This window comes from Typopeltis vanoorti, chromosome 16, assembly GCF_054136105.1.
Source record: "Typopeltis vanoorti isolate ZY-2024b chromosome 16, IOZ_Tvanoo_1.0, whole genome shotgun sequence".
NCBI lineage: Eukaryota > Metazoa > Arthropoda > Arachnida > Uropygi > Thelyphonidae > Typopeltis > Typopeltis vanoorti.
This window is the reverse complement of record NC_143564.1, coordinates 58,182,656-58,204,986: the sequence shown is the minus strand read 5'-3', so window position 1 is coordinate 58,204,986 and position 22,331 is coordinate 58,182,656. Positions and strand designations below refer to the sequence as shown.

General features: G+C 36.8%; 1 protein-coding gene across 2 annotated transcripts in view; it reads right to left on the bottom strand.

The window, feature by feature from the left end:
- bora (aurora kinase A activator-like protein bora) overlaps nt 1-22,331 on the bottom strand; it is a 123,119-nt gene that overhangs the window by 48,323 nt on the left and 52,465 nt on the right. For both annotated transcript variants that reach the window (XM_090406464.1, XM_090406465.1), the window contains 3 exons: nt 18,594-18,668; nt 9,330-9,386; nt 2,559-2,697 (listed from right to left, as the gene is read on the bottom strand). In XM_090406464.1, the coding sequence (XP_090262590.1) occupies nt 2,559-2,697; nt 9,330-9,386; nt 18,594-18,668 (271 nt within the window). The remainder of the gene's footprint in view (nt 1-2,558; nt 2,698-9,329; nt 9,387-18,593; nt 18,669-22,331) is intronic.

The following is a 22,331-nucleotide window of genomic DNA, read 5'->3' as shown; positions in this document are numbered from 1 at the left end:
CTACTTCAAGTATGGATATGTATTCCTGACTGCATGCCTGGTCAGTGTTTTTTATCACTGTGCTGTCATCACTGCTTGTTTCATTTAGCAGTTTTTCAAAGTAATTACTCCATACTTCAAGGATATCTTTTTCTCCTGTTTTCATTTCACCTTTATCATCTCTAATTCCTTTTACAGCACTCTTTCCTCCATTCCTAAGCTTCTTCAACAACCTCCAGAATATTTTGCCACCTTCTTGATATTTATTTTCTATATTCTTGCCAAAGTCCTCCCATGACTTTTGTTTAGCTAGTTTTACACACTGTTTAGCTTTCTTACATTTGTCTCTGTATTCTGTAAGAGTAAAAGCTGACTTATTTGCCAGGAACTTTTGATATGCTTTCTTCTTTTCCTTCACTGCCTCTTTAACTTCCTGTGTCCACCAGGGAGTTCTGATTTTTTTATCTTTGCACACAACCTCACCACATGCCTCTCTGGCAGAATCAATCAATGTTTCCTTTAGAGTTTGCCACTGAATCTGCAAGGTTTGATTCCTGTTCTCAAACTCTTTCATTTTCTTTTCAATAATATTTCTGTATTTTAGTCTACAGTGCACATCTGAGAGCTGCTCAACTTTTATTCGCTTTAAAACTTTCTTACATGTTATTCTTTTCAATATGAAATTCAATTTTATCCTGCTCAAGACTAAATAGTGATCACTTCCAATTTCAAATCCTCTGTACACTCTGGTGTCCTGCACCAGGGAGAAAACATCACTATCAACAATAACATAGTCAATGAGACTTTTCTTATTCCTAGCATCTTCTCTCCATGTGAATTTGTGCACATTTTTATGTTGGAACATGGTGTTAGTAATAACCAGTCCATGTCCTGAGCAGAAATCCAACAGATATTTGCCATTATTATTAGCTTTGCTCTTTTCTCCAAATTTTCCCAAAATATTTTTGTATGTCTCACAATCATTTCCTACTCTACTATTTAGATCCCCAACAAGGACCAACTTTTCTTTTTTCATTGTGTCAGTTGCTTTTTCTAAAGCCTCAAAAAATTCCTCCACTTCTACCTTCGTAGAACCTTCTGTGGGACCATAGGCACAAATAAGTCTCATTGTCCAGTTCCCCATTCTCATATTTGCCCACATTACTCTACTTGAGACTGACTGCCATTCAAGAAGATTAGCCTCGTATTTTGTGTTGAATACTATGGCTACTCCTTCTTTTCCTTGATTGTTATTGCCTGAATATAACATTTTGTATTTATTGCTCAGAAAGATCTCACCAGTTTTGGTCTTTTTTGTTTCAGTCACCCCTATTATGTCGATCTGGTACTTATCTAATTCCTCAGCTAGCTCCATTTCTTTGCCATTCAGGCTTCTTACGTTGATAGTACCGATCTTTAACTCTGGTGATGTTGAGTTGGGGTTTGTTTTCAGATTTGTTCCAGTAGCTGACTTTTCGCTGTTCGCCCTGGTTCCCTGGCAAAAACAACGGGGGCCTTGTTTAACCGGGCGACGCCCCAGCCGGCATGAAATTTTGTCATGTTGTACCATCATTTTTTATTTTAAAGTTTATTATAAAGTTTATAGAGTTTTAAAGTTTACGATTACATTTAAAATTATACAGTTTACGTATATAAACGATAAGCAACTACAGGAACATAGTCTTATATCAACCACAATAAACCTGAAAAATCTAGTCTGGCACAGCATAGAGTGAACACTGACCACAACATCCTTTGGCCCAATATGTCTCTTACACCGATGTCATTTTTAGTTTGAGTGTTTGTTTAAAATACTTCTACACTACCTAAACTTAAAAATCAGAATGATTGTCTATCCATTGCCAAGATTTGAAAGCCTCATCCTCATAAATGTGAAGCAATAGTCCCCACTTTTTTAAAATTAATTTTTGTCATGCCATGACAATTTAATTATTTTATGTTAATTTATTCTTTCATCATACTGTATTTCTAAGTTAATTTATTTTAATTTTGCTTAGCAACCACCTGTATGGTGGCACTCCGGCATGTGACTCAGATCTGTAAAAAGGAATAAAATTCCTTTGTTCGAGACAACATTATGATTGTAGTTATGTATTACAGTACATGACACTGGTTAGAATTAGCAATGAAAGTTGCAAGCTAACTTTAGTATTTATTGTATTGTATCTTTAAGTGATGTGCTGAACACAAACTGATATGGAAATACAGAACTGTAATGATATCTCTAAAAATATTCAAAATACAATTTATCTGCAATGATATATATATATATATATATATATATATATATATATCATTGCAGAGTTCTGGGCTGGTAAGCTAGTTCTCCATTGTTTACGTCCAACAAATTGTTGTTTCATGAAGGCAAACACATTGTTGGATGTGAAATGTTTCAAATTTCGCCTTAACCCGGCTCAAAACAATGAAGAGACAAAACACGTGACATAAAAATGTTCCAAATTTTGGCTTATCTTTATATATATATATATATATATAAAGAAGAAATATCTAATTAATGCAGCTTTTAATATCAAAACATTTTTAAAAATCATACATACTCAGGAGGGGAGTTTCCTTCACCATTTGAAAATAATTTTCGACGCAGCGATGAGTTACTGAACATATCCACATCATCTGCACTACTGTCAAGATTATCAGTATTGGTACACTGTTCATGACCAAAGGTGAAAAAGTCTCCTTTAAAAAAAATTATGACTTTATAATTATTATACAAAAACTTTATATACACAAATCAGCACTGAATTGATCACTTTATTATTATATATTGAGGTAAGATGACGACATTCACAGGAAATTTTTTAATAAGGATGGGTGTAGATGTAAGAGCATATAATGCAAACAAATAGGCACAACAAGAACACAATTGTTTTAATGGATGAAAATCAGCAAAAATTTTGGATTGAAAAATAAGTCTATTCAGTGAAAGTAAAACTAACATTCAAAAAGGAAGAGCATTCAATTATTTGTTCAGTGATTGTGCACTATAGTTTATCAAATGAAGAAGAGCATGCTATCATCGGCAAAACTATGGATAGGATCCAAGACAGGTTATTTATGCATAGGAGGAAGAGAGAAGTCATGATGGTCAGCACTGGTGTATTCCAGAATTCACAAAAAAATCTCAGGAGAGGAAACAATCTACCAAGACACCCGAGTATGTAATACGCTATATATGCACACTATATGCATAGACAGCAAAAACTCATCCAGCCAACATCCTTCCTTTAGTAAATGAAATCATCACCAAACTTAAGAGGAAAGCATTGAGCCCAGATGGGATTTCTAACAAAACTGACAAATGTCTACTGCACAATGTAATGCACACTGCTGCTATTATTAATGCAATATTAAGATTATTATACTTCACATCATGGTGATAATTAACCATAATGTTAATCCAAAACTTAAGAGAAAATTCTTGATAAACTAAGAACTGTCAACTCAAATATGATGAATATATTCTGAATAATCCTGGACTGTAGAGACTTCACGAATTTAAGAAAACCAACTGCATTAATGCAAAATTTGTCCCATTTCTTATTTTGGTAGGAATCATTTGACCAAAAGTGAAATTAGCTCTTTATGAAAAAACAAACTCAAGACACTTAATCTCCTTTAACTCAATTAAAAAAATTATCTGATGTTAATTATTTTCAGGGATTAATATGAGAGTTTGAGAACAGGAATCAAACCTTGGAGATTCAGTGGCAAGCCTTGAAGAAAGCCCTGATTGATTCAGCTAGAGAGGCATGTGGCGAAGTTGTCTGCAAGGATAGAAAAATTAGAACTCCCTGGTGGACACAGGAAGTTAAAGAGGTAGTGAAGGAAAAGAAATAAGCATACCAAAAGTTCCTGGCAAATAAATCAGCTTGTGCTCTTAGAGAATACAGGGACAAATGCAAGAATGCTAAACACTGTAAAACTAGCTAAACAAAAGTCACTGGAAGACTTTGGCAAGAATATAGAAAATAAATATCAAGAAGGTGGCAAAATATTCTGGAGATTGTTGAAGAAGCTTAGGAATGGAAGAAAGAGTGCTGTAAAAGGAGTTAGAGATGATAAAGGTGACATAAAAATGGAAGAAAAAGATATCCTTGAAGTATGGAGTAATTACTTTGAAAAATTGCTAAATGAAACAAGCAGTGATGACAGCACACTGGTAAAAAACACTGACAGGGCATGCAGTCAGGAATACATATCCATACTTGAAGTAGAAAAAGCCATCAAAGGCTTAAAATGTGGAAAGGCAGCAGGAGTAGTTGATATTCGACCAGAAATTCTGAAGTATGGTAGTTTAAAAGTGGCTGCATTGCAGAGTTCAGAAAGCCTGGACAGAGGGACGAATTCCCGATGATTGGAGTAGAGCTCTCATAGTACCCATATATAAAAAGGGAAATAAAACTAACAGAGGTATTTCCCTACATAAGTGTTCCTGGCAAGATCTATGCAAGTATATTTGAGAAACAATTGAGAAGAATTGTGGAAGAAAAGCGGGGTGAAGAACAAGCTGGATTCAGGCCAAATAGAGGCTGTCAGTATAAGATCTTCACTTTACGACAAATAGTTGAGAAAGCATGGGAATATAACAAAGATCTGTATTTAAGTTTTGTCGATTTGGAAAAGGCATATGACAAGGTGCCAAGAGAGAAGCTATTCAACACGCTACAGCTATATGGTGTCAATGGGGCATTATATCAAGCAATACTTAGTCTTTATTTGAGTTGTAAGTCAGCAGTTAGAATTGAAGGAAGTACAGGAAGATGGTTTAATGTTAAATCTGGTGTGAGACAAGGATGTACATTATCCCCTCTATTATTCATTATCTATATGGATCACATTATGAAGGAAAGTGGTATTAAGCACGATATCAAAATTGGAGATGTTAAAGTCAGCTCTTTCCTTTATGCGGACGATGTTATACTTCTAAATAAATCCGCTACAAGTCTGAAGATTCTCCGACTAAATTGAATAACTGTTGTAATAGATATGGTATGAAGGTTGGCAATAAAAAGACAAAGACAATGAAAATAGGCAGAATCATTGAAAATGTCAACTGTGTTGTGAATGGAGAACCTGTGGAACAAGTAAAACATTTCAGCTACTTAGGCAGGATTTTTAGTGAAGATGGTAAATTCAATATAGAAATAGACAACAGAAGCAGCAAAGCTGGTATGGTGAGAAGTCAATTGAAGAAATTCATATGGAATAAGAGAGAAATTAGTCAGAACACTAAATTAGCTATATACAAGACAGTGTTCAAACCAGTTTTAACTTATGGATCTGAGAGCTGGGTCAGAAGTAAAACACTTGACCAAAGACTAGAGACCACAGATATGAGAATCCTGAGAAAGATTAGAATTGTGAACAGATGGCATCAATGGTAATATCATATTAAAAATGAGGATATTAGGAAAGAACTTGACATCGTCAGCATCCAGGAATGCGTTAGCAGAGGTAATCTCAGGTGGGGTCACTTAAACAGAATGGGTGAAGAAAGATTAGCAAAACGAGTGTTCTTTGCCAGGTTGGCAGCAAAACAATCCAAAAAATCAGCTTGTGGTAATTTGTATAAATGATAATTTCACACAGAAAGTAGGTACACATTCATATTTTCAAATCACACACAAAGGGTCACATGGTAGCACTCAACAGGATAAAAGGCAAAAGGCTGCACTAAGTGAACATTTGCTAAGAGGTTGTGTAGAGGCTTAAGTGCTGTGAGGACATAATGTTTACATTAGTGCTGTGAGGACATAATGTTGGAGGCTTAATGGATTTTTTACAACACTCAGAAAGGATTAAAAAAGAATTTAATACTTCCTATATTTCTTCCTAGTTGCTAGGACATCTACGGGGATTACAAAAATAACTAATGTAACATAACACAAATATCATACAGGCTTGGCTGACCATGTCTTGGACACCACCCACAGAGTATCATGGAAGAAAACCACCATGCTCCATCACAGCAAATTCAAGAAACAGAGACTATTCTTAGCAGCAGCAGCAGCTCTTAGAAATCAACCAAATCTTAATAAATACGGTTGCATTAAGCTTCCAAAGATTTGGGAAACACTCATCACCAGAGATCCCACCTTACATTCCAGGCCACCTACAACCGCCCTTAGAGGGCGCTCCACCTAGATAGGACTTTAGTGTCACCCACGTGGTTGGGCTTAGTATTGTATGATATTTGTGTTATGTTACATTAGTTATTTTTGTAATCCCCGTAGATGTCCTAGAGACTAGGACGAAATATAGGAAGTATTAAATTCTTTTTTAATCCTTTCTAAGTGTTGTAAAAATTCCACTAAGCCTCCAACATTATTAAGTGAATGGTGTTTGAAGGAAGCTCTTCCCCTCATGAAAAATTACTGGAAATCTTGAAGAATGACCCAGAATTGGCATTCTGGGGCATTCTTCAAGTATGCTAGTATACTTGAGAAACAGTTGAGAAGGATTGTGGAAGAGAAGCTTGGTGAGGAACAAGCTGGATTCAGGCCAAATAGAGGCTGTCAGGAACAGATATATATACTTTACGACAAATAGTTGAAAAGTCATGGGAATATAACAAAGATCTGTATTTAAGTTTTGTAGATCTGGAAAAAGCATATGACAAGGAACCAAGAGATAAGCTATTCAAAATGCTACAGTTGTATGGTGTAAGTGGATCATTATATCAAGCTATACTTAGTCTTTATTTGAGTTGTAAGTCAGCAGTTAGAATTGAAGGAAGTACAGGGAGATGGTTTAATGTTAAATCTGGTGTGAGACAAGGATGTACATTATCCCCTCTGTTATTCATTATCTATATGGATCACATTATGAAGGAATGTGGTATTAAACCTGATATCAAAATTGCAATGTTAATGTCAGCTCCTTGCTTTATGCGGATATTATACTTCTAAATAAATCCGCTACAAGTCTACAAGATTCCCTGACTAAAGTGAATAACTGTTGTGATAGATATGGTATGAAGGTCAGCAATAACAAGACAAAGATAATGAAAATAGGCAGAAGCATTGTGAATGGAGAACCTATAGAACAAGTACACTAGAAATATAAATTAAATCAACTTTAATATATACTTTCCAATATTTCAGCAATGTCACGTTGCCATCTTCTTGGGAACTTAAAATAAAGACAAGTGCACGCAAGTACTACATAACAGCAAATGAGAAAAGAAGCGAGGAAGCTACCATTTTCCTAAAGTCCTGATGGTGCCCCCTGGTAGGCTATATTGGTAGTTCTTGGTCTTTGGGCTGAAGTTCTCCTGATGAATGTTTCCCAAATTTGGGGCAGTCTCATGCAGCCAAATTTGTTGAGGTTTGGCATGTTCCTAAGGGCTGAGGCTGATTCCATGAATAGTCTTTCATATTTGAACTTGCTGTGGTGTATTACTGTGGCTATCTTCCACCTTATTCTGTGGTGAGTATCCAGAGCGTGGTCTGCAAGCCCAGAGTGGCTGTACTGGTGAAATCGGATGTAGTCCTTGTGTTCTGAGATTCTGATATTTGCTGTCCTGCCTGTTTGGCTAAAGTAGGACAATTTACAGCTGCAAGGGACCTGGTATACACCAGGTAGGTCTAGGGGAAGTGGTTGGTCTTTAATGGAGCAGATAAGGGATGCCAATTTTCTATGTGGTCTGTAACAAGTGGTCAAGTCATGTTTTTTTTAGGATTTTGTTGATTTTTTCCGAGGTGCCTCAGATGTAGGGAATAGATAGTAACAGTAACAGATTGATTTGGCAGAAAATTGTAGGTAAGAAGTCAGTAATGATGTAAGTGTTTCATGTAGTACTATCATATCCTGTACACTCCTTGAGGGTAAATGTCAGGAATTTTATGATGATGATGATCATATAATGATTTTGACTGGGACTTTGATTCAGCAGTTATTATAGCGAGCATTGATTGCAATAATAGTTACAACAATGTAAAAAGGATTTCTACGTTCTCGTTTCACACTTATGAGTGACTCCTGCACAGTCGAATATTATATGCTATCCTAGTCCATGGTAAGTTACTACTATTTAAACCATTAAGAATAGTTTCACCAAATTGGAATATATGCCATACTGTCATTTCTCATTTTTTATGAACTCAAATAGAAATGACTAAATGCATTTGTTCTAATTTTGAAAAGCTGTTATTCTCAATGTTCCCCTTACAAATTTCATATTTGTAAGGGGAACATTGAGCCCAACTTCTCTTTATAACTATTAATATACACTCTCACATTTTATCATTGATATGACTGATATCAGAAATGGATGTTAATTATGAAATGATAATACATACACACACACCTCTCTTATTTAATTTAAATTATATTCTTACTATTACTTTTCTGTTCAAATGATGGCTCTCAAAACAAGGCCAAAATATATTACATGCTGTGAATAATTTGGACATGTTCCCCATTTATTTATTTAATATAAGCTATCGATAGAAAACTAAAAAAAAATTAAAATTGGGCCATCACGATAAAACTGAAGTCCTTTATAATAAATAAGGTAAATAAAATACATTTTGAAATAGTTAACAGTTAATATATATAGGGATTCAAAGTCTAAGAATTCTTAATGAAATAGTTTTCTCTGAAAAAGAAACAAAGTTAATTATTTAAAATTTAAACTTGTGCTTTCTAAAAAAGGTTTTTATCAAAATCTTAATGAAACATAGGGTTCAGTAAAAACTGTGATTGATTTTATTTGAAACTTGTTTCTATAGGTATTAAATTTAAACAAATTTCTCTTTTTTCACACTGACACCAAAAGAGAGTTGAACTTTACTTTGCTACAGATGCAATCAACTCATTTCAACAAATGCCAATTAAAAAAAAAATAATAATAATAACAAGTCCCTATAGGCACAATTTTGCTAAAAGAAATTGAACTATTTCTGTAGTTCTTATGAGTTTGCTAGGAGAGTCAACTGTAGTATTTTTGTTGCAGAATTTTAAAATATACAAGCATGGCTTGTTTCAACCAATAGCACCACACAGAGATTCATTTAATTCCGCAGAATATAACAAAAATTAAAAGGAGATGAAAGCATTCACCATTGAGACATCAATGGCATTTTAGCTTCAAGTACGCTTGCAAAGGGAAAGTTAGAATGTCAGAGGTATTCCTTATTTGACAATAAACAATTTTTGGCTATGCAGTTGCGATTTTTAAGTTTAACAGCGCAGTTTTTTGCAAATCCTGCACTGAGGGTTATACTACTTGTTGGTTTTATTTCCTAAAAGCAAAGTATTTTGTTTCAAGTTTCAGAAAAATAACAGGTAAAGCAATCCTTTCTTACCTAGAATCTGGGTCAAATCAAAAGATGGAGGAATGGTCAGCATTGTTTGGGTCCATACTGAAAACAACAATGAATCAAGATTAAAAATCAGTTTGAAATGCACTCTAAAATCATTTTTCCCCCCTTTTCTAAAACATATACTAAAATTATATTGACATTCTCCTACTTTTTTATGTTGCTCCTACCCATGAAAGGTTATATAGTATATTTTGTACCATTGGTGGGCGAAGGATTTCTTTTTTCTATTTTTATCAATTTTAAAATATTTTTTGTATCTTTTTATTTATTTTTTAAAATAGTCCAAAAGCCTTGTATTAGACCAAACAGGGAACTTTTGCAAGCCACTTTAGGCCACCAATCAGCAGGGCCAGTGCTCTCACACCAGACAGTGAATTTCATCTGCCACCTGAAGACAATCATACATATCCATGATCACAAAGGGATTCGAACCAACAACCTGTTGGTTGAAGGTACGTTAATTACTCAGTCAACCAGGAGGGAATATCTAGCAGCCAAGTATCAATGTACAATGCATGAGTTAATATCATAACACCTGTCAGGAATATCATACTATAATATTAACATACACTGCTCTGAAAGAAGTCAACGGATATCCCAATGGGCAAGGTGCACCATGCTATGTAACAAGTCGTGTGTTTGTAGCTGGTATAAATTGGAGGAATATGATGATCCAAAGTCACTGCAACTGTCTCGTTGAAATGGCTGCAAGAAGGGAACTGATGGAGTTTGAAAGAGGCATTGTGATAGGATGCCATGTTGCAGGCCTATCTGTTTGGCAAATTGGGCCACCCCAGTTCAATCAGTGATACCCTACTGAGATGGAAGCACGGGAAGTGAACTGCAAGAGTTACCACAGTGGATGATCCACCACACTCACCAATTATGACCAGACCATAGAGTGCTATGAAGGATAACATACAAAAACTGCGATTCATCGGCAGACATGTTGAATGTGGAGTTCCAGGAATCAACTGGAACATGAATCTGGACAAACATTCAGACCAAAGGCTCACAACATGAGTTTCCATGGTATGACTGCATTATGCAAGTCCCACACCATTACCAAAACCAACATGCAGCTTCGTCCTCAGTGGTGCATAAAGTGTACAATCGTACGTGGAAACATGGAAAGCTATGTAATGGAATGAAGTATCATGCTTCACCCTCTAATAAGCAGATGGATGGGTGCGGTGTGGTGGATGCCTGGTGAACGTCTCTTACCAGAGTGCATAACCCTAACTATGAAATTCAGAGGTGGCAGTGTGGTGATGATATGGTACTGTTTTTCCTGGTTTGGCATCAGACCTCTGTGGTGCGAACACTGCACTCTGAGAGGTATCTGAACATTTTGGACAATGCAACACTTCCTACTTTGTGGTATTCTCATGGAAAATTGACCATTGTCTCTTTCAGCAAGACAATGTACTGTGTCATAAGGCTGCTGTATGTCATTTGTGGACCTGAACATCTGTGGGATGAACTGTAGTATCAGGTGAGGTCAAGAGAAGTCCACTCTACAACAGTCCAGGACCTCATTACATGTCTACAGTAAGAATGGTCCAACATTCCCAGTGATCGCTATCATGTGCTTGTGAGAAGTATGCACCGTAGGATTGCTGCAGTCATCGCAGCAAAAGGAGGTCCTACATCTTATTAATGTGTGTGCCATGGCTGTTTGTTCCTGAAGCTATGGTATACATTGACTTCTTTCCAAGCAGTAGAATGTCAATCCATTGAAAATGAAATGTGGACAAGATTATGGTTAGAGGTGTGAGGAAAGCTAGCATCTACAGCATATTTAGAGAGAATTTTGGTTAAGAATAGGTCCAACAGGGTGTTGGGAGAATAATGAAGCTTGTCCAGTATTCTAGTTAGCAGAACAATTTCATTTCACATGATAATTATGAATGAGAACACAAATCTGTCATTTAAGATCATTACTGAAAGCAAATAATTCTACTTCCTTTAAAAGCTTATCTGTGAAATTAGAGAAGAAGACAGTTTAAATTATTAATAGGAAGTCTCCAAGGAGGAGGATCTCTTTGTTGATAATTAGCCTGTAGAAAATCAAATATTCAGACAGCTAGCATGATGATAGAATTAGTAAACTGGTAACCACATCAAATAAAGTAAAGTAAGAAAGTCTGGCATTTAAAAAAAAAAAAAATTAAGCCAGAGCAGATCACACAGAGGGAAGGGGATTCAAAAGTTAGTAATCTCCAGCAAGGTGTGATCAGCATCTTGGGAATGGTTAGTGTAGACCTTCCACAATGAGTTTTAGGAATCCACGAAGATGCTTGTTTAACAATAATATTACTTTACTTGAATTGCAATAATAATAATTATTATTATAATAAATTTAGTTTAATCCTTTATCCAAGTGTAAACAAACAAAGTTTGCGCCTGAAGTATCTTCAGGACTGAGGCAACTCGGGGTAAAGGTGGAACAAGCTCTCATCACTAATAGTCTTAGTATCTCCCATAATGCAAAGCACACTGCCTTGCAGACATATATAATGCTATGCAATAAGGGAAGGGCCACTACCTGGACCGTTTTTGCCTTTATTGAGGTCTTGTCAGTGGGAGCCAGACCCACATCCACCTTTACCACGAGTTGCCTCAGTCCTGAAGATACCTCAGGTGCAAACTTTGTTTGCTTACACTTGGATAAAAGATTAAACTAAATTTATTATAGTCTAACCAAATGGAGGAAAAAAAAAAAAATCCAACATCTTTCTCTAATCCCAGAGTAATTTAATAATAAGGTGAGACACCTTTTGGCAACTTGTATAGGTAAATATGACCTCTCCATTGCTTCCACCTTAGTATCTCCACCACTGGGTCTGGCTCCCACTGACGAGACCTCAAATAGAGGTCGAAACCGGTCTGGATGCCCTTCCCTTAATGCATAGCATTACATTATATATGTCTGCAAGGAGATGTGCTTTGCATTATGGAAGATACTAAGACAAGTAGTGATGAGAGCTTGGTCCACCTTTACCACGAGTTGTCCCAGTCCTGAAGTTACTTCAGGCGTAAACTTTGTTTGCTTACACTTGGATAAAGGATTAAACTAAATTTATTATTGTCTAACCAAGTGGGGAAAAAAAAAACTTCCAAATAATTATTATTATTACTGTTGGAAATGAGTAAGTGAAGAAGAAGAGGCAGAGGACCAAAATGGTTACTGGTTTGCAGTGCTCTATATGAGGACAGACTGAAGTTCTGTGGGTTATATAGTTTGGTTCATTGGCAGAAAAGAGGAGAGGTGATAGAAATATAAGATATTAAAGGGATTTTATAAGATAGATGCAGAAGAAAATTTTCAATACATGATAAAAAAGAACAAAGGGTTGCCTCTGAAAATTGTATACTGTGGTTAGTAAGAATATGAGGACTAGAATTTTTTTTGCTTGGTGAGCGGTGAATGAATAGAGTAGGTTACATTCCACTATGAGAGCAGTATATAGTATAATAGTGCTATGCAAACAAAAAGTTTAAGGAGGGATATGGAAGGCATTGTGAATAATGATTAGCATGGACCTCTTGCAGTGAATCCTCAGACTCCATGGAGATTCCTGTGTATTAATATAACAAAACATTATACAGGGTGATCAAAATACAAGTATCTCTGTTTAAGGGATACTTTAATTTATGTTTAAGGCTTTGTGAAGCAACACCCAGTGATCCAAATGCTGCAAAACTTTGCTGGAATATACTGTCTATCATGCAAAGGTGATTAAAAAAGAAAAAAATAGGTGTATTAATTTTTCTCTATGTGTAAGAAAGAGAAAAATGACAAACATAAATAACACATTTTTATTCACTTCTATTATACATTCACAGGTTGTACTGTTCAATACACTGCCTTTCCCAGTAGGCCAAAAACTACATCCCTTGCATGACAACAGAACACAGCTAGTTGGGACTCATGCAGCACACATGCTGGATTATGCTATCTTTCAGCACTGGCAAGTTATCAGTTCACTTGTTGTGAAATGATTGAATTTACAACCTCTGCCAGGTCACCCCCCCCCCCCGCAATGATCCCATTTCTTCAAAAAAACTAATCGTTCATTGCAGAGCACAACATAGAAATAGTGGCGTTTGTTCCCATTTGCTCAGGTGATGAAATTCACAGAATGTAGCAACAGTATGTTGGGGCAAGATTAGTGCCATCACTGTGGACGATACTAACAACCATGATGAAGGGAAAATCTCATGTCCATATTTTTAAATCCTCCTGGCATCTGCCGAGCTGCGTGATACGAATTCCATGCATTTGGTATTTACAGTGCTGCTTGGCATTGTAAACACCAATTTTTTTTTTTTTTAGATATTGCTTCTGCCTGATGCACAATGTATTCCTGAAGATTTGCTATGTTATATTTGCAGCATATGGATTATTGGATGGTGCTCCAAAAGGCCTTAATCTCCCATAATGCAAAGCACATCTCCTTGCAGGCATATATAATGCAATGCATTAAGGGAAGGGCCACTACTCAGACCGGTTTGGACCTTTATTGAATGTTCAAGTACAGGTCAAACTCCAGAAACTCAGCGTTGTTCCCCTCAGTAACAGGCTCACCCTGCCACTGAGAAGAACTCTCAGAATCGGTTGGCTCTACACCGTGGCAGTCTCACCCCCACCACCAAGCAGAGCTGCCATATCTCATCTGAGGGGTAACAGCAACAGCCATGCTTCAGTTAACTTCATGGGCTACAGCACTGCCATTCATTACCCTCCCACCAAGGACCTGGGTGACAGCAACAGCCAAGCCTCAGTTAAAACTTCATGGGCTACAGCATTGCCATTCATCACCCAAGCTTCCAACTGGTTTCGACCTTTATTGAGGTCTCATCAGAGGGAGCCAGATCCAGAGGTGGTGATAATAAGGTGGGAGCAATGGAGAAGTCATATTTACCTATACGAGTTAACAAAAGGTGTACCACCTTATTATTAAATTACTCTGGATTTAGAGAAAGATGTTAAAAGTTTTTTCCCTCTTGGTTAGACTATAATATATCCAATCCTTTATCTAAATCCAGAGTAATTTAATAATAAGGTGAGACACCTTTTGGCAACTCGTATAGGTAAATATGACTTCTCCATTGCTCCCACCTTAGTATCACCACCTCTGGGTCTGGCTCCCACTGACGAGACCTCAATAAAGGTCGAAACAGGTCTGTGTAGTGGCCCTTCCCTTAATGCATAGGATTATATATGTCTGCAAGGAGTGATGAGAGCTTGGTCCATCTTTACCACGAGTTGCCTCAGTCCTGAAGATACTTCGGGCGCAAACTTTTTCGCTTACACTTGGATAAAGGATTAAACTAAATTTTATAATCTAACCAAGTGGGAAAAAACTTCCAACAACAACAAAAAAAAAAAAATCTAGTTCCGGTAGTATAAAAATAGTTAATATAAATATGCAACACTAAGCCTAGGAATGCAGTATCTACATATATGTAAAATTATAACAGATGCTTTTACAGCAGTAGAAAAATAGGCAAAAAGGGATTATTATACAATATGCATGGATGAAAATTAAATTTAGCAATGCAGTATAAACAGAATTACTAGAAGGTACACAAATAGACAAGGTGTCCTACAGCAATGCATGATTAGTTGAAAAATAAAGTAGTAAATAAAATGCATACATAAAATTTAAGTTAAACAATACAGTATCTATATATAAACAAAATTACTGCAGAGGTTTCAGCAGTACATAAATAGATAACAGTATAGGTTAACATATGCATATACAAAACAAGTCAAGGAAAGCAGTATCTACATTTGTTGTAGTAAGATTACAACAAATGTTATTTACTTATACATAAAGAATCAGAAAGGAATTTTATATAGCATTACATATTAGCAAAATTACAACAAAGTGACACAAACATACAAGATCAAGGCCTACAGTAATACATAATCGGTCAAAATTCAAACTAATGAATAATATGTATGTATAAAAGTTAATTTAAGCAATACAGTATTTACATATAAACAAATTTACAGTCAAATTTGTTTGTACAAAGTAATTCTTTCTAAAAAATTAAAAACATCATGCAATCTGCCCGAGTCTGCTAGCAGACTCGGAATATGATAAATAGTGAGCTGTGTATTGCAGTTTTCACATATGGGAGGCCATTAGCTCTCAGTAAATAAGAATGCGTAAGGTAACTGTGACCTATGCAGAGCCTAGCAAGAACAACCTCCTCCCTTCTATTTGTACGTTGACTAGAATGCCAGTGCTTAATTTCAGGTTTAATGTCATATCATTTGTTTGTCAATGTTTCCTGTCATGTTGACTCTCACTGAGCAATTAGTCTTGATCTTATAAGCTGTCTGTAGTCTGTATATGGAACTGTCAAACAGTATGTGGAGAAGATATGAGCTGATTTAGCAGCTGCATCTGCAGCCTCATTTCCCTTAATTCCGATGTGTCTGGGAATCCAGCAGAATTGAACATCAAAATTAAGGATTTTCATTTTGTGAAACAGGTGTAGCACCTCATAAAGTACTGGGTGTGGATTATACATAGGAGAGGAGACAGCCTGTAAAGAGCTCAATAAGCCTGTGTAAATTATGCACTTTTGGTAGCAGTTTTCTTTTATATGTACAAGTGCAAGCTGAATGGTATGGTTAACTCTGCTGTATAATTACCGCAGTCTGGTGGGATCTGATTTGAGATAATGTCAGGGAACAGAGCAGCACAGCCAATAGAGGCATTAGTTCTTCAACCATCAGTATAGATGGGTAAGAAATCAGCATGTGCTGCTTTGTATGCATCAAACAATTACAGGTAGTTGGATGGAGTATAAGATTCCTGTAGCTGACAAAGTGAGAGGTTGCAGGATGGTGTGCAAACCTGCATTTGAGGGATGCCGTTATGTTTAGTGTAGCTAATGTTGTCAATATTTATACCAACAGCTTGCACAGTTTCTTTAACACACATACCAAAAGGATGTATAGTAGTTTGACGTGTATGATATTGAGTTTCCCAATGCAGAGAGAAGATACTAGTCCATGTAGGATGATCTGAGGGAGATTTTATTTTTAGGGCATAATTAAGAGATAACTGTTTCTGTCGAAGTGATAGAGCCGGTTCATTTTCTTCAACATAAAGACTTTGAGTGGATGATGTGCAAAAGGCACCAGTAGCTATCCATATACTCTGATGATGGATGGAATCCAACCATCATAGGTTACTCTGTCTTGTAGAACCATAGATTTGGAACCCATAATCCAGCTTTGAACGTATAAGTGCACGATAATGGAGCAATGAAGCTCGATCAGCATCCCACTCAGTAGAGGATAGAGTGCGAAAAAAGTTCCAAGTTTTTTTTGCACTTTTCTCTTAATTGATGAATGTGTACTAGAAATGCAAGTTTTCTGTCAAAGATGAGTCTTAAGAACTTGGTTTCTGTAGTTACTGGAATAACAGTATGTCCCATTCTTAATTCAGGATCTGGGTAATGAGTGTGTTTTCGACAGAAGTGTACACAGACACTTTTTTCTGTTGAAAACCTAAACCCATTATTAAGAGCCCACAGAGATACATGATCAATTGCTTGCTAAAGTTGTCTTTCAATTACCCTAATGTTACGTGAGTGACAGTAAATTGTGAAGTCATCAACATATAGAGCATTGTCTACAGTGGGAGGAAGCTGTTCAATGATTGAGTTAATTTTAATAGCAAAAACGGTCACACTTAAGACACAGCCTTGGGGAACACCCTATTCTTGATGATATGGTCGAGATAGTTTACTTCTCACTCTGACTTGGAAAGTTCGCCTGGACAGAAAGTTTTTAATAAATACAGGGAGGTGTCCTTTGAGACCTAGGTTATAGAGACATTTTAATATGCCACATCTCCAGGCTGTGCCATAAACTTTTCCATGTCAAAGAAAACTGAAACGAGATGTTCTCGCTTCAGAAATACATCTCTTATACAAGTTTCTAAAAGATACCAAATGGTCTAAAGTTGAATGATGTCTACGGAAACCACATTGTGTACTGGAGAGAAGACTGTTGCTTTCTAAATACCAGAGAAGTCAGGCATTAACCATTTTCTCTAGTATCTTACAAAGACAGCTGGTCAGAGCAATGGGTCGATAATTATTTGCTTGTGTTGGATCTTTTCCTGGTTTTGGGATAGCAATGACAATTGACTTATGCTAAGAATTTGGAAGCTCTTCCTCTGCAAGTATTCTATTGTATAATAAGAGAAGAAGATCCAGAAAGATGATGGTAGATGTTTTATCATTTCATAATGGATGTCATCAGGCCCTACTGCACTAGGGTGAGATTGTAGGAGAGCTCTTTTTAGTTCCTCCTTAACAAATGGCTGAAGAATGTTGATAGAAAAATTAAGCCTTTGTTTCTCTTGCAGTTCTTTGTCTCTCATTATTGTTTGAATTTGTGCTCTTTCATGTCATTTTATGCATGGTTTCTATCAATCCTTTGAGTTCTATCATCAATGTAAGATTTCCTTTGTCCTGTTTCTGGTGATTTTTTTAAAATTTAGTTTTATTTTTCAAGAATTGTTTAGTTCTATTTCTAGCAATTTGTGCTATTTCCTGTGATGAACATTTGTTCTGTTTCCCATGATTTTCTATTTTGAATAGTAGTTTTACTCTAAATTCATTATAGCAAACCTTGTGGCATAACGAATCATCTTTATGCCACACCTAGGGCTTTGCTATTGATAGTCTGCTGTATCACAAATTTGATATTGGTGATAATTGCAATTGACTTTATTAAACTAATACGAGAAGCCTATGCCTATTCTCACATCGAGATGGTTCTACAATATCCTAAGCATCTTCAGTTCATTTACCCCTATTCCCACATTATTTCCCGTCTCATTTGTTACGTCAACAGTTCCACATGAATGATACTTATTGAGTGTTCACTCAATAATTCAACTACTTAATCTGTTTCTATCACTTTTTTACCATTGGTATTAATTAAAGTTAACCTTTCATATTCATTTTTCCTTTTACTTACCATGTAGCAAAAGAACCAAACAGTTTAGAGATTGCTATTGGCTTTTTTGGCTACTTTCCTTTGTAATCTCATTTGGTTTTCTTACCAGGCTTGGTCTCCTAAGCTTTTTGTAATAAACTTCAAAAATAGTAACTTACAGATTATTTAAATAGATACATATATTTCCAGCACAAATAATTAAATTTACTTTTGATACACTTTAATTAACATAGTAAGAAAATACTAACCTTCTTTTTTTAAAAGCTTTGTGGTAGCAGAAAGCTGATGTGGGGAACTTGGAGACTCTTCAAGTCTTGTGTAATCTAAAAATCAAACCAGAATTGGGGAAAGCAGAAATGTCCAGAAGAAGATATTCATCTTGAATCTTTACGATGAATACTTGATAGAATAATGATAGGAATAATATAAGGACAGACAATTCAGAATAAATAAAACAACAGGAAACAATGTGCTATCTAAGTAAAAAAAAAAAAAAAAAAAAAAAATATATATATATATATATATATATGCAGCTGAAAGAATAAATAAAAAATTACAGAAATGCAAGATAGCAATGCATTTACAGTGAATAAATTATCAAAAGTATAAGATAATTATAAAAATAAAAAATTTTGTGAAAAACATTCCAACAAAAAGCACTAAATATTTATAATGGCAACTTTATTCTACGTGTGTAGAGGCTTAAGTGCTGTGAGGACATGATGTTGGAGGCTTAATGGATTTTTTACAACACTCAAAAAGAATTAAAATAGAATTTAATACTTCCTATATTTCATCCTAGTCACTAGGACATCTACGGGGATTACAAAAACAATTAATGTAACATATACACAAATAACAAACAATACTAAGCCCAACCACGTGGGTGACACTAAAGTCCTATCTAGGTAGAGCGCCCTCTAAGGGCAGTAGTAGGTGGCCTGGAATGTAAGGTGGGAACTCTGGTGATGAGTGTTTCCCAAATCTTCGGAAGCTTAATGCAACCGTATTTATTGAGATTTGGTTGGTTTTTGAGAGCTGCTGCTGCTTCTAAGAAAAGTCTCTCTTTCTTGAATTTGCTGTGATGGAGCATGGTGGTTTTCTTCCATGATTCCCTGTGGGTGGTGTCCAAAACATGATCAGCCAAGCCTGAATGGCCATAGTTGTGTTTGAAGATGTAAGACTTGTGTTCCTCTAGACAGATGGATGCTGATCTGCCTGTCTGTCCAAAGTACGCCAGCTTACAGGAACAGGGTACTTTGTAAACTCCAGACAGAGAGAGAGAGGAGGGAGCTGATCTTTCGTAGAACGGATAAGGGTAGCAAGTTTGCGGTGGGGCTTATATGCTGTGTGTAGGTTGCACTGTTTTAGTATCTTGGCTATTTTTTTGGATGTGCCACGGATGTAGGGTATGGTGATGGCATTTTTAAAATCTTGTTGACGAGAAGGACAGGGAATGGGGGAGGAGTTGATTATTTTTTTTGATACTGTGATCGCTGTAGCCATTGGAGAGGAAAGTGCTGTGTATGTGGTTAAGCTCAGTAGTGAGGGCGGTTCCACTGGAACAAAGATTGTGGGCTCTCTTGGTAAGAGTTTTAATAATGCCATATTGTTGAGAGGGGTGATGGTGGGAGAGTTTGTGAATGTATCTGCCTGTGTTTGTGGGTTTTCTGTATACGGTGAAGGTAAGTGTATCATTAGGCAGGCGTGTGACTAAGGTGTCTAGGAAGGGTAAACAATTGTTCTTTTCCTTTTCCATAGTGAACTGGATTCTTGGATGTAGACTATTGAGATGACTGAGGAAGGAGTCTAACGTGTCTGGGCTATGAGGCCAAATAGAGAACACATCATCTACATATCTTAGCCAGATAGAAGGTTTGAGTGGGGCTGAATCTATGGCTCGTTTTTCGAAATCTTCCATATAGAAATTGGTAAGGGGGTGTGAGGGGGGAACCCATGGCAGTTCCCTCTATCTGCTTGTAGATTTTGTTGTTCCAAGAGAAATACCCAGAGTTAATGGCAAAGGAAAAGAGATCTAAGATGTCAGAGGGAAAAACGTTTTCTAAGAGAGATAAGGTGTCAATTAAGGGAATATTGGTAAACAAAGAGGAGATATCAAAGCTTACCAATATGTCTGTCTTATTCAAGGTTAAATTTTCTGTGAGGGCTTTAAAGTGGGTCGAGTTTTTTATATAGGAAGGGGACCTTCCGGTGAGGGGGATCAGAGAGTTGGCCAGCTGTTTAGATAGTCTATAGCAAGGTGCATTGGTGGCATCTACTATAGGCCTGAGTGGGGAATTGGGTTTATGGATTTTTGGTAAACCGTATATTCGGGGGGGGGGGGGGGGGGGGACGGGAGCGGAAAGGTTTAAGTTTTTTCGGGACGTCAGGGGGCTAGGAAGATACTTTTTTGAGTAAAATTTTTAGTTTCTTAACTTGTGTTTTTGTGGGGTCGTGTTCTAGCGGGATGTAGGTAGCGCGATTCTTTCCTTTGCCATTAACTCTGGGTATTTCTCTTGGAACAACAAAATCTACAAGCAGATAGAGGGAACTGCCATGGGTTCCCCCCTCTCACCCCCCCTTGCCAATTTCTATATGGAAGATTTCGAAAAACGAGCCATAGATTCAGCTCCACTCAAACCTTCTATCTGGCTAAGATATGTAGATGATGTGTTCTCTATTTGGCCTCATGGCCCAGACACGTTAGACTCCTTCCTCAGTCATCTCAATAGTCTACATCCAAGAATCCAGTTCACTATGGAAAAGGAAAAGAACGATTGTTTACCCTTCCTAGACACCTTAGTCACACGCCTGCCTAATGATACACTTACCTTCACCGTATACAGAAAACCCACACACACAGGCAGATACATTCACAAACTCTCCCACCACCACCCCTCTCAACAATATGGCATTATTAAAACTCTTACCAAGAGAGCCCACAATCTTTGTTCCAGTGGAACCGCCCTCACTACTGAGCTTACCCACATACACAGCACTTTCCTCTCCAATGGCTACAGCGATCGCAGTATCAAAAAAAAATAATCAACTCCTCCCCCATTCCCTGTCCTTCTCGTCAACAAGATTTTAAAAATGCCATCACCATACCCTACATCCGTGGCACATCCGAAAAAATAGCCAAGATACTAAAACAGTACAACCTACACACAGCATATAAGCCCCACTGCAACTTGCTACCCTTATCCGTTCTACGAAAGATCAGCTCCCTCCGCTCTCTCTGCCTGGAGTTTACAAAGTACCCTGTTCCTGTAAGCTGGTGTACTTTGGACAGACAGGCAGATCAGCATCCATCCGTCTAGAGGAACACAAGTCTTACATCTTCAAACACAACTATGGCCATTCAGGCTTGGCTGACCCATGTTTTGGACACCACCCACAGGGAATCATGGAAGAAAACCACCATGCTCCATCACAGCAAATTCAAGAAAGAGAGACTTTTCTTAGAAGCAGCAGCAGCTCTCAAAAACCAACCAAATCTCAATAAATACGGTTGCATTAAGCTTCCGAAGATTTGGGAAACACTCATCACCAGAGTTCCCACCTTACATTCCAGGCCACCTACTACTGCCCTTAGAGGGCGCTCTACCTAGATAGGACTTTAGTGTCACCCACGTGGTTGGGCTTAGTATTGTTTGTTATTTGTGTATATGTTACATTAATTGTTTTTGTAATCCCCGTAGATGTCCTAGTGACTAGGATGAAATATAGGAAGTATTAAATTCTATTTTAATTATTTTTGAGTGTTGTAAAAAATCCATTAAGCCTCCAACATGAGGCAACTTTATTATCATTCTGAAGCACAGCCAGTAATAATATTAAACACCTCCATGGTTGGAAATACCTGGGATCTAATCGACAACATTAAGAATCTTTACATGAGCTATTTGAACGAAGAGGAACGTTTTAATATTATATAGTTAGCAGTTTCTCTCTCCTATTATTTTTTTTTTCTGCAAGACAAATAA